The sequence below is a fragment of the Hydra viridissima genome, unplaced genomic scaffold (assembly GCF_058129835.1).
Source record: "Hydra viridissima isolate aposymbiotic clone 2 unplaced genomic scaffold, HvirCarnegie_v1 scaffold_8, whole genome shotgun sequence".
In the NCBI taxonomy this organism is placed as follows: Eukaryota; Metazoa; Cnidaria; class Hydrozoa; order Anthoathecata; family Hydridae; genus Hydra; species Hydra viridissima.
In genome coordinates, this window is record NW_028324307.1 from 1,346,394 (window position 1) to 1,364,401 (window position 18,008).

Sequence of the window (18,008 nt, forward strand, 5' to 3'; positions counted from 1 at the left end):
CATCATCATCATCATCATCATCATCATCATCATCATCATCATCATCATCATCATCATCATCATCATCATCATCATCATCATCATCATCATCATCATCATCATCATCATCATCATCATCATCATCATCATCATCATCATCATCATCATCATCATCATCATCATCATCATCATCATCATCATCATCATCATCATCATCATCATCATCATCATCATCATCATCATCATCATCATCATCATCATCATCATCATCATCATCATCATCATCATCATCATCATCATCATCATCATCATCATCATCATCATCATCATCATCATCATCATCATCATCATCATCATCATCATCATCATCATCATCATCATCATCATCATCATCATCATCATCATCATCATCATCATCATCATCATCATCATCATCATCATCATCATCATCATCATCATCATCATCATCATCATCATCATCATCATCATCATCATCATCATCATCATCATCATCATCATCATCATCATCATCATCATCATCATCATCATCATCATCATCATCATCATCATCATCATCATCATCATCATCATCATCATCATCATCAATATATACATATACATATACATACATACATATATATATATATATACATATATACATATATATATATATATATATATATATATATATATATATATACATACATATATATATATATATATATATATATATATATATATACATACATATATATATATATATATATATATATATATATATATATATATATATATATATATATATATATATATATATATATATATATATATAAGCTCATGAATTTCATATCTCAAGATAATTTTATAGTCAATACTAAGTGTTATTGCTTGAACTAATAAAATGATGCCTTTAAACATTTGGGTGAAGTGTAAAAGCAATTAACTGCTTTCAAATGATGAAAACAGTTTAATTTGTCTTTTAAGAGCTTTTAGCTTTTTTTCTTAATCATTTTTTTTCAATTCATAATTAAAAAAATTGTTAGCAAAAGTAGTAGCTTAAAAGAAAAAATTACCTCCCTTTTGCACCAAGATCTAAAGGAATCATCAATCCATGTTCATATAAGCAGTTATCAAGGTGTTCAAGGACTACTCCAGACTGACAGACAACAGTACCTTGATAGCAAAGGAGAAAGTTCCTCAATATTGACAAACACAAAAATATTGACAAATAAAAATTTTCTTTAGTTGTAAAATAAATTATTAGTTTGAAGAAAATGAAATTGTAAAATAATGTATTAGTTTCTGCAGCTACATTTGAGGTGGCAAAAATATTATGAAAATAAAAACCATTCCAATTATTATATGTAAACCATATACAACCACATTTTATAAAACCATATTGAAGTTTCAACTTTTAACATACTATAAAGAATAAAATAAGCAAATAGTATTTTATGTAAATTCATTTTCAAAAAACAACCTGAAACTGCATCAATACTCTTAATTTGATTCATGAGAGAAAAAGACAAAATAATTTCATCAAATACAGGAACACTTCCACCTAAAAAATGGTAATGACATTTTAAATTCTCAAAAACTATTTATTTTCTTTGAGATTTTAAAAGTTAAAAAAAAAGATTTAAAATTAAGAAAAAATGTTCTGGGAAAATAACTTCCACAACTTTTGCTACCATTTTAAATGTTTAAATTAAACAAAAAAAAAAGGTTTCTTTTATTTACCAACGAGCCCTGTGTTTCCACCCTGGGGACACAACGCAAGCCTAAAAATGATTTTTACAGAGGTAAAAATGAAGAAAAGCAAAGATATTAAAACAGACTTTCAATAAGCCTTTTTTTTTTTTTTTTTTTTGACTAACAACCACTTTTCTAGTCTTCCGTCTGACAACACATTAACGTCATGAATATATCTTGATTTATCTTTCAACTATATATACAGTCTTCCATCTGACACTTTTAAGCCATTAACTTTATTAAAAATTCTTGATTTACAATACAACCAAAATAGCTTGCACACTGCTGTTAATTAGTTCAAAAATTTTAAAAAACTAAAAAGTTAAGCTTTTTATTACATAAAAAAAATATTTCACTTTAGAGCACTCATTTGTAAAGGGTGAGGATTGGTACATTGAAATCAGGAAGCATGGGTGCAGATTTTTTAATATCTGTTAATTTGTCAAACTTTTAAAATGTCAAATGGAATAATAGATATTTGATTACTAATTAAAATCAAGAAAATATAATAAATTTAATGACTGGAATAAGTTAAATGGAAGTCTGGATTTTTTTTGGAATGACAATTGATGAACTGACAATGAAGTTATTAAAAAAATATTTTAAAAAATAGTAAAACAGAATTATTTTATATCAAAGGACTTTGGTTAACCCTTTCATGCGCTGGGTTGTTTTATAACAACAAATTAAACTAAGCTTCCCCAATTCAAATGGTACATTCTAACTGATTGAAAACAATATTTTTTTAAAAATGAGAGTTGAAAAAGGCTGTAGAAAAAGTCTGCTTTAACATTTCATAGTATCGCTGTCATTTTGTAAATGGTTTTTTATGGGTTATGTTAGTTATGGAAAAATAATTGGTGCATGAAAGGGTTAAAACTCAGGGGGATTTAGTAGAAAAAAAACCTTAACAGAATTCTTTATTTTTAAGTAATTTTGATTTTCCTTTTTTTTTTTTTTAATAATTTGTTTTTGTTAATTTTTTAATGGAATTTAAAAATTCAGAGTCAGAAATTGACTTGATACTAACTTTATGATAAAAATCAAATAAATAGAAAAAAGAAAAAATAAATAGAAAAATAAATAGAAAAAAGATTAAAAAAAAAAAATCTTAAAACTTTTAAAAGCAATATCATAAGAGTTGACCAAGAAATACTTACATATGCTCATTGCAGTATTTAACAATATGAGAGACTTCCGCCGTAGTTTTTGGTTTCAGTAAAACTTTACTCATTCCTCTGAAAAATATTAAATATTAAAATAAGTTTAGCTGATGATGCACATTTTACTTTATAATCTTGAAAATCTGATAAAACTGATGAAAAAATGTAACAAAATATAAAGATAAATATATATTTTATGTCTTTTAAATAACTCATCATTGTTTTTATTTTTTTCAATTAATTTTTTAAGTATTAAAGCTGAATTGTAGGATAGTATAGTAATGTCAATTGAAAAGGTTTTTTTACATTAAAGTTATATTTGCAATTAATTTAGGAATTCGGTTGTAAATCTTACAACTATATGAAAAAATTATTGATTTAAAAAATTAGATTACAAAAAAAAGTGGCCAGCTTTATATTCAGTGGTCACACTGCAGCAGATCTTTTTAAAGATTAAAATAAAAGTATTAAAAACTTTAACATTATAAAAAAGAAAATTCTTTAAAAAAACAGATGAAAGGCAACCCACCTAACTAGTTTTAGCCAATCAGTATTGTATATCTCTAACTCATTTTCATCTGTGATTACTCTACCAGGTAATAAATTTTTGAAAAAGGAGACATCTGCTTCAGACACCTGAGATAAAATAAACAATGTAAATAATCAAACTTTAAAGCCAGACAAACATAGTAACTGTCATGGTGATTGATCGCCACTGTCATGGTGGGCAGCAACAATAAATAAGTGTCATGGTGGGCCACAACAATAAATCCTACGCATAAACATGGCAGTAAATGAGTATTTTTATTTGAAAGTGAAAGTAGACAACTAACAGATCTTTAATGCGCTAACTTAATTTTTAAAGTATTTGATACTAAAGATCTCTATTCTAATATGTTAAATACATATTAATGTAAATGATAAAAATTATAAAGTATTAAATAATAAATTCTTTTGATTAAATTTATCAGATTTTCTTCATATTACATAATTTACTTAGCATTTTATTCTTAATCAATAGCATTATTTAAGGTTTGTAATATTTAAAGGGTCAAAGTGCCGCCACAAAAATAAATTTCTAATAAAAAACTTTAATGTTATACCAGACACTCCATAGCATTTTTTTTTTTTTTTTTTTTTTTTTTTGCCATTACATTTTTCATGGTTTATAACATTTGATGATCGCTATTACATGAAGTTTTGGCTTATGATAAAGGATGACATTTAATGGGTCAGTATTTTTAATGAGTTAGTCAGTATTTTGTCATTCTTAATTTTCAGTATTTTATTGTAATGGTCAGTTTTTTAATTAAATGGTCAGTATTATATATTAGCTGTCAGTTATTTAGTTATCAGTTTTTTAATTAAATGGTCAGTAAGTTAACCAAGTGGTCAGTTATTTGATTAAAATGATGTGTATTTTAGATTAAGTGATCTGCATTTTAAATAAATTGATCTGTATTTTAAATTAAAATATAATGATCTATAGCTTAAGTAAAATGATCTGTAATTTAAATGAAATACTATAAACTTTGACCAAAATAATTAAGTAATATTTACAAATAAGACCGCCATTTCTATCTGTGCACTGAACAAAAGAAAGTTTAAAAAAATGGAAAAAATTTGTTCCAGAATAGAAGTCCTATAGTGAAAAAGAAAATAAGACAATAGAGGACCATCATTGAAATCAAGGAAACAGAAATGAAAACATGAGTGGATAAGACATAAAACATACCCAAACAAAAAAAAAAATGCAAATCCAGGTAAACTATTTTTAGGTCTCAGACATATAGGTCCCTAACAGCTAGGTCAACAAACTTTTAGGTCTGAGAGCCATTTAGGTCTGCATTTATTTAGATCCATTGCACATTTTTTTGGAGAGAAAGAAGAGAGAGAGAGGAGGAGGAGATGTTTGCTCTCCTCTAACTATCTCTTTTTCTTTCTCTTTTCTTCTCTCTCTCTCTCTCTTTCCCTCCTCTTTTTATTCATTTCTTCCCAAATTTTTTTCAGCAGAAGATCAATGGAGTTATCATTAATCCAATTATACTAGCAATGAAAAAAAAATCATATTATAGATGTAAAACCATTCAAAGACACAAAGAGCAATGTGATGCTGCAGTGACGCAATGTAATCATTTACAGAACTGAAAATGGCCATGAACATGATAGTAACAACATGTCTAAAGAATCCATCCCAGTTTTTTTAAAAACTGGAATCAACAACTTGTGTGACTTGCTTATGAAACAAATAAGAATTTTAAAAACCCTTGTAGATAATGGCAAATCCAAATCCAAACAAAATAACTATAAAACTATGCAACTGTCTACAAAAAGAAAAAATGTTGCAGTACATCCATTTCTTTTGGTGAATTAGAACAATTGTGCATAGAAATGGTGCGTCAGAATGTTAATAAAAAGGCTGAGGCTTTGGTTAACAGACACCATCAAGATGAAATTATTGAGGATATAGAAACATTGTAAAAAAGTCAGAATAAACAGATTTTTAAAAGAGCTTCAAGGTTGTTTTTGAAAAAATGGAAAACAGCAGAACCAGAATTTTCAGGGTACTTTGAAGCAGAATGGTTGAATTTTCATCAAACTTGGTATGAAGGCTTTAGACATTTCACACCAAGTACTAATAATGCTCTTGAATCATATAACAGAGTGGTGATCCATTCTCAAGATATAAAGAGAATGCGTTAAAGATGGTTGCAAGATGGTCAAATGAATGTTCAACAAACATGAAAAAATACAGCCATGGTACATAGAAACATGCTCTAAGACCTTGCAACACATCCCCAGAAATTTTTTTTTTTGGTTATCATTAGAAAACATTTCCTCATTCAAAAAATGTAAACGACAACTTTTTTTAGTGGGGGCCTGGCAAGAAATCACATATTTTAGGGGAGTGCCCAGGAGTTTTATTATTCAAGATAGGTAACTAAGAAGCATGGAGCATACTCAAATTTCTAGTTTTTTGTTACTGGTGTTGAATGAGGATGGCTTGCAAAAAATTAGGGTAATTGGAGCTCAACCAACCCCGACCTGACCCCTAACTGCCCCCTTCCTAGAACTACGTCTCATTTAGTTGTAAAAAACTTTTTTTTGTTCTATCATAAACTAGATCAAAATTCATTGACAGATTTCAAATTTCTTCAAAAAATCTCTTTTTGTTTAAGATTTATAACCATGCAAAGCTTAAAATTACCTCCAATTTTACCCCCTGAAATAACTTTAAATGGTCTAACTTTTAAACAAAAAAAAATTTTTTTGATGTAGTTTAAAATCTGTTAATGAATTTTGATCTAGTTTAATATAAAACAAGCAAAAAATTGAAAAGGGTTTTTAGGAATCATAACCTAGGGGAGGAGTATCAGGGGTCGAGTAGAATTTGCTACAATTATTTACTACAGTAAAAAAAAATTTCTGGTCTTTATGGTTAGATTATGATTGATATTTTACATTTCAAAATCATACTAAACGTTTGTTCATAGGAGGTTTAATATTTTACTTTTTACAAACTACATCCCTGCAAATAGAGAGTTACTTTAAAAGTGCTTGTTGTTGTAAGCAACAACCATGTTTTTTAGCGCCTCTATATAATTTGGGCTGTGCTCTCCAACTTTTCTCATTTGCCAAAATTGATTAAAATCCTGATGAATGGATTCAAGAGCTTGTTTGGTCCAGTAACCTAAGCCTATAGAATATAAGAAGTACAAAAGAGATGAAAGTTTATTTAATAAATATTTGTCATAATTTATACAAGTTTTACTGTTGAAATAGAGTATTTAATTACTAAGATTATAAATTATTTTTTATCAAGTTTAAAAGTTATTTATTATACCGAAGACTCCACCTTTCATGTCGATGAATTCGATAATATGTTGCTCAACTATGTGTACCTTCAAAGGAATTGTAGCCCTTAGATTTCTATGCAATACCGACAAGGGTACTTTGGTGTTGCAGTTTGTTTTCCAACCAATTGAAGCAAAACCTTTAAATCTTCAGATACTGTGTAATCTAAGGATGAAATGTTCAACTTATCCAAAATTAACCGCAAATTATGGTATTTTTCTTTCAATAAAGGCAAAATGGGCAATATAATAGTTTTATGGACACTTGAATCTTTAAAAACTTTGCACACATATCTATCACACTTGCTCAGTTTCTATGGAATTTTATTATTTTTTAACTCTGGTTTTAGGGTTACTGAGGATGTAGCTTTAGAGAATCCCTGCCCTCCATTTACACCTAATTTGATATCAACATCATTTGGTTCTTGACTTCTGTGATGAAGTACCATTGCTAATAATTTTCAAATATACCTGCAGAAAGACTAATTTTGACAAATTAGTCTTTCTGCAGGTTTATTTGAAACATATTCAGTGCTTTGATAAACAAGTTTTGCCAACACACATTCAACCATAGGGGCCAATATTTTTTCCATTTTTGATTTGCGCCCATTCTCACAAATAAAAAATTCACATTATCTCCCTCTGATAACTCTGGTATTCAGGTCTAAATTTTATAGCATATGTATAGCAATTATAATAACTAAAATGATGTAACTAAATTTTAACTAAAGTAAATTAAGCATCAATATAGTTATAATTACCTTCATAATACAGCTGCATAGTGAAGTAAGGATCAGTCCCTGCAAGCTTTTTTCTACATTTTGAGCAAAGCATGGTAGGAAGGTCAGGGTTATCTGCTGAATAATCTTTCCAGAATATAGTTTTGATAAGGTTTGAGTTGTCATTTTTCTTTTTATTTAGATTTTAATAAGTTGTTTCAGCATAATTTATTGGTCTTAAATCCTTGCCTTTCCTGAAGCAGCAAATGCAAAATTTTTAAACAAAATTTGAAAAAAAAAAAACATTTTTTCTTTTGCATGTTTAGGCATTTTAAATGAATGCATCAAATGAAAACTTCTGATATGGATTGATAATATTGACATGATATATTGGTCATATCAATCAAATTTCAATATAATGACCACAAACATGCTTTCAGTTCATATGTCAACATGTGTGAGGAGTTATTATGCAACAATTAGCAACAGCTAGCTTTTACTAATTGTTAATAGTTAAAGGTTGCTTTGCTTTGTTTTTATTTCGATAAAAAAGTAAATAGAAAGTAATGAAAATTACATATCTGTCTGTAAATTTCAATGTTAAACAAACATTTTAAAATGCTTTAAAAAAAATTGATAGATCTATCACAAACATTATTGAAAATCTAAATACAGGGGCATGGGCATGATTTTGTGGTGTTCAAATGATCCCCCGTAGGGTATGGTTCCAAAAAACCCTTTTCAATTTTTTGCTTGTTTTATATTAAACTAGATCAAAATTCATTAACAGATTTTAAACTACATCAAAAAAATTTTTTTTTGTTTAAAAGTTAGACCATTTAAAGTTATTTCAGGGGGTAAAATTGGAGGTAATTTTAAGCTTTGCATGGTTATAAATCTTAAACAAAAAGAGATTTTTTGAAGAAATTTGAAATCTGTCAATGAATTTTGATCTAGTTTATGATAGAACAAAAAAAAGTTTTTTACAACTAAATGAGACGTAGTTCTAGGAAGGGGGCAGTTAGGGGTCAGGTCGGGGTTGGTTGAGCTCCAATTACCCTAATTTTTTGCAAGCCATCCTCATTCAACACCAGTAACAAAAAACTAGAAATTTGAGTATGCTCCATGCTTCTTAGTTACCTATCTTGAATAATAAAACTCCTGGGCACTCCCCTAAAATATGTGATTTCTTGCCAGGCCCCCACTAAAAAAAGTTGTCGTTTACATTTTTTGAATGAGGAAATGTTTTCTAATGATAACCAAAAAAAAAAATTTCTGGGGATGTTTTGCAAGGTCTTAGAGCATGTTTCTATGCACTGTGCAGCCAAGAACCAAGAATTATGATAAATTTGTGGACAAAAGGTTATCAGTGCGCTAAGACCAACAAACCAATTTCATTCAAGCAAATAGGTGAATCAACTGAATACTATTTACCTGCAAATGATGAAATAAGAACTACTCAGACAGAAATAGATTACATCAAACAAATGAAATGGAAGACTTTTGATCGATTCAAACAAAAAGCTTGTAAGGTCTGAACCTTATCTATGATCAACAATGAAGAAAATCAATCACATAGTGTATATAATTGTCCAAATATTTTTAAGAAATTCATGTGCAAACAATTCAAACCAATTATTGTAAACCCCACTGGCAGTAAAGGATATTCCTATTGGTAAAAAAAAATTTGGGAGACCAAAGAAAGCTACTAAAGCATTGCTAAAAGACTGATCACATCACTTCGAATTTGCTATCATTTTCATATTGTTAAATATTTGGAAATCAATTATTTTTGATTTTTTATCAATTGTCTGAGATTTTTCATGAGGTTGCAGCTGGCAACATCTAATTCTAGTTTTAGTTGCAGCAAAGTTAATACCAATACTACCTCATTTCTTGACAGGAATAGCTTTGTTTCTAGATATTGGTGATCAGATAGGTTTTAAAAGTTCTACTCTTGACTCAGCACTAGCATTAAAAGGGAGCTTTGAGTTTTATTGTGCTTAAAAATTGTTGATAGGAGGGAGAAATATCACCTTCTCCAAGCACCCAACCCAAGGGCTCATTTTTGGGGCATGATCAATACTAACCATAGTCATATTTGGCTTTACAAAAAAATTGAAGCAGAGCTATCATAGAAAAAGTAACATAGAGTGAGGCAAAATGTTTTTTTTTTGCGAATTTGTAAATATTAACATTGAGTTGGACCACCTTTAGCTTTTATGACTTCTTCAAGTTGACATGGCATCAATTCAACTAATTTCTTTGTCATATCTGAGTCGATATCAGCCCAAGCTTTTTGGAGCATGATCTTTAGCTCTTCTTTTCTTTTAAGACATCATGTGCCATATTTTTTATCCAGAATAGCCCAGAGATGTTTAATTGGATTGAGATCTGGAGTTTGCACTGGCCATTCAAGTAACTCAATTTGCTTTTGGGTAAAAAACTCTTTTGCTTTCATTGACGTATGTTTAGGATCATTGTCTTGTTGGAAGATAAAATGTGTTTCTAATTGCAGTTTTTTAGTTGAAACCAGAAGATTTTTATTGAGAATGTTAACAAAAACCTCAGATTCCATAATTCCATCAATAAACTTTAGCTTTCCTATTCCGTTCCAAGCCATTAATCCCCATACCATAACATTGCCTCCACTAAATTTTACTATGCTTCGAATACAACTGAGTGTGAATGCTTCACCTTTTTTTCTCCATACTTTTTGAGCTCCATCGGACTTCACAAGATTAAATTTTGACTCATCCATCCACAAAACATTCCTTTAGAATGATACCGCATATTTACCGCATATTAGGAATGGTTTCTTGGGTGGAACTCTTACTTTGAATCCACTTTCTTTCAATCAATTTCAAATAGTACATGAGCTCACTTGTAACCCAAAATCTTTCTCAAGAAAGGTTGAAAATTTTGGTGCTGATAAAAAGCAGTTTTTTTGCACCATCTTGACAATTTATCAATCTATTCTTGATGTTGTTTTACGCTAAACTCCAAATCTTGGCTGATTTTACACATATCCAAACATATTATACTTTTTAAACAGATCGCTGATGGTTCCTAATGCCATTCCAGTCGTTTTATTTATTGACCTAAATGTTTTATCTTGCTTGAACAAGTCAATAACCAAATTGTGCTGAGCTTGGGACCATTCCTTGATTTTAACTCCCATACTTGATGATGTCAATGGTAAATCAAATGAATTTAAAAAAATATCAGTCAATTATTAAAAATTACTCATTATAAAAAAACAATATTTCTAAAACTATTGATTTAAAAACTTTTTTAATAATCAATTTCAAAACTTCATTTACAAAACAACATGTTCGGATAATCGTTAAATTTTAGCAACGCAAGTTAATTACCTTTGATTAATTTTTTGCAACATAAAATCGTGATTAAATTTGCTTTTAGAATAATTATAAAAGTATTTATCAAAAACATATGTTTTTCTGAAAAAAACCTGACAAAGTTTATTATTCACAATAAAATGTTTTGTTTGGATACTTATTTCTATTGCTCTATTGTTATGAAATTCAAACTTATTTAGTTGATTCAAAGATGATATTTAAATAACAATAAGTAATAGTAAGAGAGATTAACAATATCGTGTTTACTGACCTTGGAGAGATCATCTCTTCTAGTAACATCATAGTTTTTCCATGTGTAATCAACTGACAGTAAGCGTTGTAATAATTTGGATTTAAATGAAGTAATCTTGCACTTTTTAAGACTCAACATCTATGATTTTACTTAAATTCCACTTGCAATAAAAAGTAAAGGTAAAAAATTCTTAGAGAATTAATCTAAAGCTAAGTATTTACCAGTAATATTTCGGAACTATTTACTTATTTATATTAGTCTAGTTTACCACACCGATTTATAATTGAAATCAATGATCAGCACATACATAACATTACCTTCGTAGTACCTTTAAAACGAGTTGTTTTGTCACGTGTGTTTACATTTAGTTTAGTTCGCAAGGTTCATTTTTAAAACTGTCTCACCAGCGTCCGTCGGGAAAAAAAGAAAAAAGTGTTTTTGTATGTGAGTAGGGGGAGGGGGGGGGAGGGTGAAGGAAGGAGGTAAAATATTTAAAATATTAAGAGAAATGAAAAAAATTAGTAGCAAATAGTAAAAGACAAAACAAATAAATTTATTTTCAAAGACTAATATCTATAAATGAGATCCTTTTCGGAAGTCTCTTTAACAAACTTAAAAGCTCATCTACTATCAGGGTCGGACTGGCTTGAAAAAATGGCCCGGGAAATTTGGTCATGGCGGCCCACTTCATTGTATGTTGCATATATTTAATATATATATATATATATATATATATATATATATATATATATATATAGGGGCGCTGAGAGCCTTCACGCCGCCCATGACAGCGACTATGATTAACGTCCTTATTTTTCTAAATTTACCTATTTTATATTATATAAAACACTGCTGTAAGTTGGAGTCTAGAAATAGTAGACATAATCGCTATTCAATATTGACTAGTATAGCAACTTTTTCATCGTTTGACTAGTCGATGCCAAGACATCAATTATTGCATCGTTACTAATTCTCGAAAGAAGGTCTTTTTCACAAGATATCAGCATGAAGACTGTAAACTTGACAGGCTCATCAAATTTCTTAATCTGTTCAAAATATATTTCAATTTCAAAAATGACCTTTCACAAACAACTTGTGATGAGGATAATGTCAGCACAAATTTGTAAGCCAGAAACAAATTTGAATACGCAAGACTATACAAGTTAAACTTCAAATGACAAAGTAACAACAAACAATACATTTTTTGCAAGATTTGCATTTATTTCTGTGGCTGTCACTGTTTTCCACTTCTGGGATTGTAAAGACAGTTTCAGGTTCTTCGGATTAATATTGTTGCATGTTGTCCGAGACAGAGTCAGATACTTCCGTGTCAAATATCAAACTACATTCATCTTCAAGAGTTATTTCGAAACTTTCCCATTTTCCTTGCAAAGTCCGATAATTCCGTTTGAAGCTGATCTTTTGTTACACTAGCATCAAACTTTCTGAGCAACCCACTCAGATGCTGTAATGCTGACAAAGTTTTTACGTGCTTAACGTTTTTTAAACTTGCAGTGGTAGCACACTTGCTAACGCTTGTACTAACACCGCCTAAAGATAAAGCGCGCATGCTTAAATTCACTATTAATATAATACTATTTTCGATAAGCTCAAGATGGCCGCCAAAATTTATATAACTAGCGGGCAGATGGCCTTTAATTAGATGTAATTAGAGGCCAAAAAAAAAGTTATTAAATTTTTAGTTAAATTTTAATTTACATTTTATTTGGAAAATAAAATGTACCCTAACTAAAAATATAATATAATTTTTTATGCCAACTGGTCCACCGGGAATCTCCCGGTATCCCGGCGGCCCAGTCCAAGCCTGTCTACAATCTTTGTTTACATTTTTAGTTCATTTCAATTTTTTTCAAATTCTTCGGACGATTTTTTTTTTGTTTATTGTTTTCTTTTGTTTCATCTTTTTTAAACTTTTAATTAAAAATGTGATTAAGATACTGGTCCATTGATTTTGCCGATGAGACGAGCTTGAAAGTTTATGGTTTTTAAATATTGAGAGAACGCCATTGTCATTCTTACTGTATTTTCACCAGTCATTTTCCTGAACTATTTTATAAGTACTCAATTGTACTGTGAGGAAGATTCTAGAGAAATTCCAACATTGGTTGAATTAAAACTATTAAATACTAAACTTTTGCATTCGTAATAATTGCAATCCTTTCGATTTGCTGCATGAGAGGATGCTTATGAGGGTATTGCAGAAAGTTTTGCACAAACTATTCTGCTACGCTGTTATTGCGTCATTCATAATTTTCCTAGGAATTTGAGCCTGAATTGAACTTCTTAACCTCTGCTGGTCTAAAAAACTGCAGATATTTATATTACCAAAAAAGCTGCAAAGTTTGTACTAAAAACTGACGACAGTATTGTGTGCTCAGTTACGAAATGCATATGACAGAATCAGAATTTGAAATTATTTTTTTTTTAGGTACTATCTTAAAATGAAAGCATTTTCATTCCGAAAGTGGAAGTTTACTTGCAGTTTGTCATCACACAACTCGTCAGAAAAATTTTCATGTTGTTTTGAAAATCTCCTGTCAAAAATGATGTTCTTTAAGAAGAAATAAAGAAATAGCACAGAAAAGAGGTTTCACAAACCTCGCAAGCAGAACAAGATAAAAAATGTTTACTATTGATGATTTTTTTTAACAGTAATAAGATTTGGTTTCTTTCACCTGAAGCTCTTCGCTGACTAAATGCAACTCTTGTTACTATGGAATAAACTTTAAAGTTTCCTGTGAACAAATTGAATTAAAGAGTTTTTACAATCCAATTAAGGGTGTGATTTTGTACCTATTTAAAGATATTTATATATGTTAAAGCTTTTTAAATCTGCTGATAAATTTAATATAGCATTCTAAAAAAGCCTTATATATATATATTTTATTTGATTTTACTGTCTAATCTAGAATATTTGTCCAACATTTAAGTTCCATTCATAAAAAGACTGTTAAACAATGAGTTGTTATAGCAAAACTAAATCAAAGAAAACAACTGTGAAAGTATTTGACAATATTATAATCTTATAATCATATGACTTGTGGTGCATGTTTCCTCGTTTTTTATCATAAAGTTAATCACAATGCTGACCTTAAGTGTTAATAAGTAATTAATTCGACAAGTATTTAATTAGTTCATTGATTAGAGAACCTGGTAATTCAAATTAATCAGAGTTTTTCCCTAATTCTAATTAAAAATGTCATTGGAAATATACAATCAGGTATGAAATTAAGAAAAGGAAATAATTAAATCCTAATTTAAAGTTTAAATTATAAAAGTTCAAAAAAGTAAACTTTAACCTTACTTTTGGTTTTTATAGTTTTAATTTTACTTTTCTGGTTTATAAAGGTGGTTTATAAAGGTGGTTTATAAAGCTATTTATAACGTTTTAAAAAGTGATGGATTATAAAGTTACTACAAGTTATTAGTATAAAACTGATTTTCAATATTTATATAATAATAATTATTATATTAATATTTTACTAATGTTGTATTATTATCACAGGGGTTGGGCAAAATAATAGAAACACCAGCTTAAAAAAAGCAAATACTTCAAATGTCTATAAAATCTTCAAAATTTAGAACTTTTTGTGGCTATTAGTTAATTATTCATGCACTTTATCGTGTGGTTCCGGAGAAAGGGAAAGCTTTCAGAAAAGGACCTTTGGACACTAATACGTATTATGAACTGCAGCTCCTAAAATTGCAGCAGAACTCAAAGACCATATTAAAAATCCAGCGTCTACCAAAACTGTGTGCCGTGAGCTACATTAAGCCGGTATTCGTGGAAGGGCTGCCATAAAAAAACTTTTGCTTTCAAGAACGGTCGTTGCAAAGCGTCTGGAGTGGCGAAGAAAGCTTCAAAGCTGATCATCGGAGCAAAGAAAGATTTTCATTTTCTCTGATGAATTTTTAATCTTTAAAATGTGCTCTATTAAAAAAATGAAAATTTATTTTACATATCTTGCATATGATTGATATACATTTTAAATATGGCTGATATATATCTTATTCTAAACTGTTTAAAGCAATTTGTGAGATATATGTTAAATATAAAAGAAATAATATGTAGTATGTAGGTTTTATATGAAAGATAGAGTGTAAATACTAAAGAGTTCATCAAACTCTGTTATGAGCATTCCATCTAAGATTCAATTTCCCTACCAACCTACCTCTGCTATCCCTGCTAAGCATAATATTTGTTCTAGTATAACATTGTACCCAGGGTTAATCACATTGTACCCAGGGTTGTTAAAAAACAAAATCTTTTTCTTCTTCATTGATTTTTTGTTTTAAGATGCTCTCAATAAATATATAAAATTAATATTTAGAGTAAAAAGATATACTATTGAGCAAATTAAAATAATGTTTATGTAAATTAAACAGCACAGCGCCTGTAAATTTATTGAAGTGTGTATTGATGATATGTCTACCATCTTATGATTCAGGTGCGTTTTTGTTTTTTAAGATCACTTTCAGGTTTTTTGTATGTTCATGTTGGTATTGATGATGTTTGGCAAAAAAATAAATTGCAGAACATTAGTTGCATTGGCACATATTTTATAAGTAGTTTTTTTTTTAATTTAAAGTGTTTCCTTTATTTTTTCTACAAAATTTTAATTCCACTGTTGATTTTTCACAATCTATGGAACACGTGGAAAGTAAGAATGTTTTTAACACTAGAAAAGAAAAAATATCTTCCTTAAAATTTTTAGACAAAACAAAGCAAACGGAATAATTTTGTAAGCAAAACAAATAACAGTTTAAACAGGAAGCAAGTGATAATTAATTTTTTTTTTTTTATGTAAAATAATTTTTTGCAGTTCCAAAAACATTTCTTTCACATTTTCAAGCATTAAAAAAAAATTTATCGCCATCTTTTTTAGCGGTAAATCGGTGAAACAATTTCACGGAAATACCGATGAAAAATTGGTAAAAGCTCAACCATAGTTCAAAACAATTGATCATTTTTAATGTTTCACAAAATTTGTTGTAAAATGTCTACTAAAACCGAAGTTAATACTGATTTTAGTGGTGAGAGTTCGTGTTTTTTTTCTGTGTTAATATTCACCAGGAATTCTTTCGAGAATTTTTTAAAATAAATGAAAAGGACATGGTTGTGCATTCTTGCGAAAAATAGTTAAACAAAATTAAATAAGGAACTAAAAAAATGTTTTTCACATAATTTTTTGTCACCATTTTTTGCTTCTCTTGAAAATTTACATTATAAAAAAATGTTACCATTACACATTAAGCAAACTCATTTACTGATTACCTTTAAAAAATGGTTTATTATCTTGAAAAGTTGTGAATTGTCAGAGATATCGTGATTGATCGTGAAAATCGAGAGTACTCGTGATTAATCGTGAAATTGAGAAAATCACGAAACTTTCGACCTAAGTATTACAGGATATATCGAGATTGTTAACGATCATGAAATTCAAGATTAAACATAAAAAATCGTGGATGAATTAAATCACGTCGCATCACTTTACCAGTTTTCACAACCTTCGTGACACCCTTATGTATTATTCTTATGTATTAGTATATACCCTTATATATTAGTGTATGTGTGTATATATATATATATATATATATATATATATATATATATATATATATATATATATATATATATATATATATATATATATATATATATATATATATAAAAACACACACACACACACACACACACATATATATATACACACACAAACCTTAACAACCTTTATAAATTTTATTTTTTTTCATTGAAACTTTCATAAAATAGTAATATCTCTGCATATACCAGCTGTAACAGGAGTTTAGTTTAAACTTTATTTATGGGGTCTTGGCTCTTCATGTTTTTACTAGTCACTCATTTGTTGGAGCCAACATTCCCTTGTCCAGCACAAGAAGTAAGAAGATGCAATTCATATGTGCAACTCAGTATTTGTTTATATTTTTAGCCTACAATAATAAACATCACGGAATAAAGTGCTTATTTCGAAGAATATCCCTGGAAATCAATTACAAACCTTATCTAATGCAATAAAATCACTAATATGGATGTGGCTCGAGTTTAATTACCTGCAAAGAAAATATCTTCTTAAATTCTTTTTAAATGTCACAATTTTTAAGTGTTTTTACCTAATATTTTGATTAGTTTACAATTTTATCACTATAATTGTCTTGTAGTGAAATTAGAACTCTGTTTAATACAAACCCGCAATAAAACCGTTTGTCAGGTTTGGAACAAAACAACGATCGAATAAGATACGGAGAGTTTTTTCATATGTAAAAATATGAATATAAATATAATGCGAAATATATCGGTTTTCTTGATATGGAAGCCACTGATATTTTAGTGTTTAAAATGCAGTATGCATAATTTAATGAAATTCTTCTTTTGCATACTTTTTTAATAAACGGTGTCACGTTAAATTAGTAGACAAGCGAGCTATCTACGCATGCGTCATATTACGGTTACTTCTTTAATGTGAAACGGAACACATTAAAATTCCTTATTTGGGCAGTTTTAATTGAAACAGACAAAGTGTGTTCGAGCCTATGATTTCTGTACAAAAACGACGAAAAAACCAGTAAAGTCGTTGAGTTCGGCGCCGAAAAAAAAGTTACTTTAACAAAAGCCAATTACTTTAACAAAGGCCAATCTAATTAAAAATAAAAATTTCTATAAAAACAAATAAATACATGATAATGAAAGTTAGATATAAATTTGAAATAAAAATTATTTAGAAATTTGTAAAGTTTCAATCACTGAATCCTGTGCGAAACCAAAGTTAAAACACGTTATAAAATCAAAACATGTTTTTGAAATGGAGGTTTTAAAATGTACATTTATTAATAAAAACATTTATGTAACTAGGGAGAAAAAATAAAGTACCCTTTTTTTATTCTCCCCG

At 28.8% G+C, this 18,008-nt stretch overlaps 1 protein-coding gene across 2 annotated transcripts in view; it reads right to left on the reverse strand.

Moving 5' to 3' along the window:
• The window catches only part of LOC145186849 (D-2-hydroxyglutarate dehydrogenase, mitochondrial-like), a 17,809-nt gene extending 6,328 nt beyond the window's left edge, over nucleotides 1-11,481 (reverse strand). The window contains exons 1-6 of one of the 2 annotated variants that reach the window (XM_090095480.1): nucleotides 11,098-11,445; nucleotides 3,424-3,530; nucleotides 2,892-2,969; nucleotides 1,720-1,760; nucleotides 1,460-1,540; nucleotides 1,053-1,152 (exon numbers count right to left, since the gene is read on the reverse strand). In XM_090095480.1, the coding sequence (XP_089951606.1) occupies nucleotides 1,053-1,152; nucleotides 1,460-1,540; nucleotides 1,720-1,760; nucleotides 2,892-2,969; nucleotides 3,424-3,530; nucleotides 11,098-11,217 (527 nt within the window). In that variant the 5' untranslated portion in view covers nucleotides 11,218-11,445. Of the gene's footprint in view, nucleotides 1-1,052; nucleotides 1,153-1,459; nucleotides 1,541-1,719; nucleotides 1,761-2,891; nucleotides 2,970-3,423; nucleotides 3,531-11,097 lie in introns of both variants that reach the window. The other variant, XM_090095479.1, reaches the window with a different exon arrangement.
• Between the last annotated feature and the right edge of the window lie 6,527 nt (nucleotides 11,482-18,008).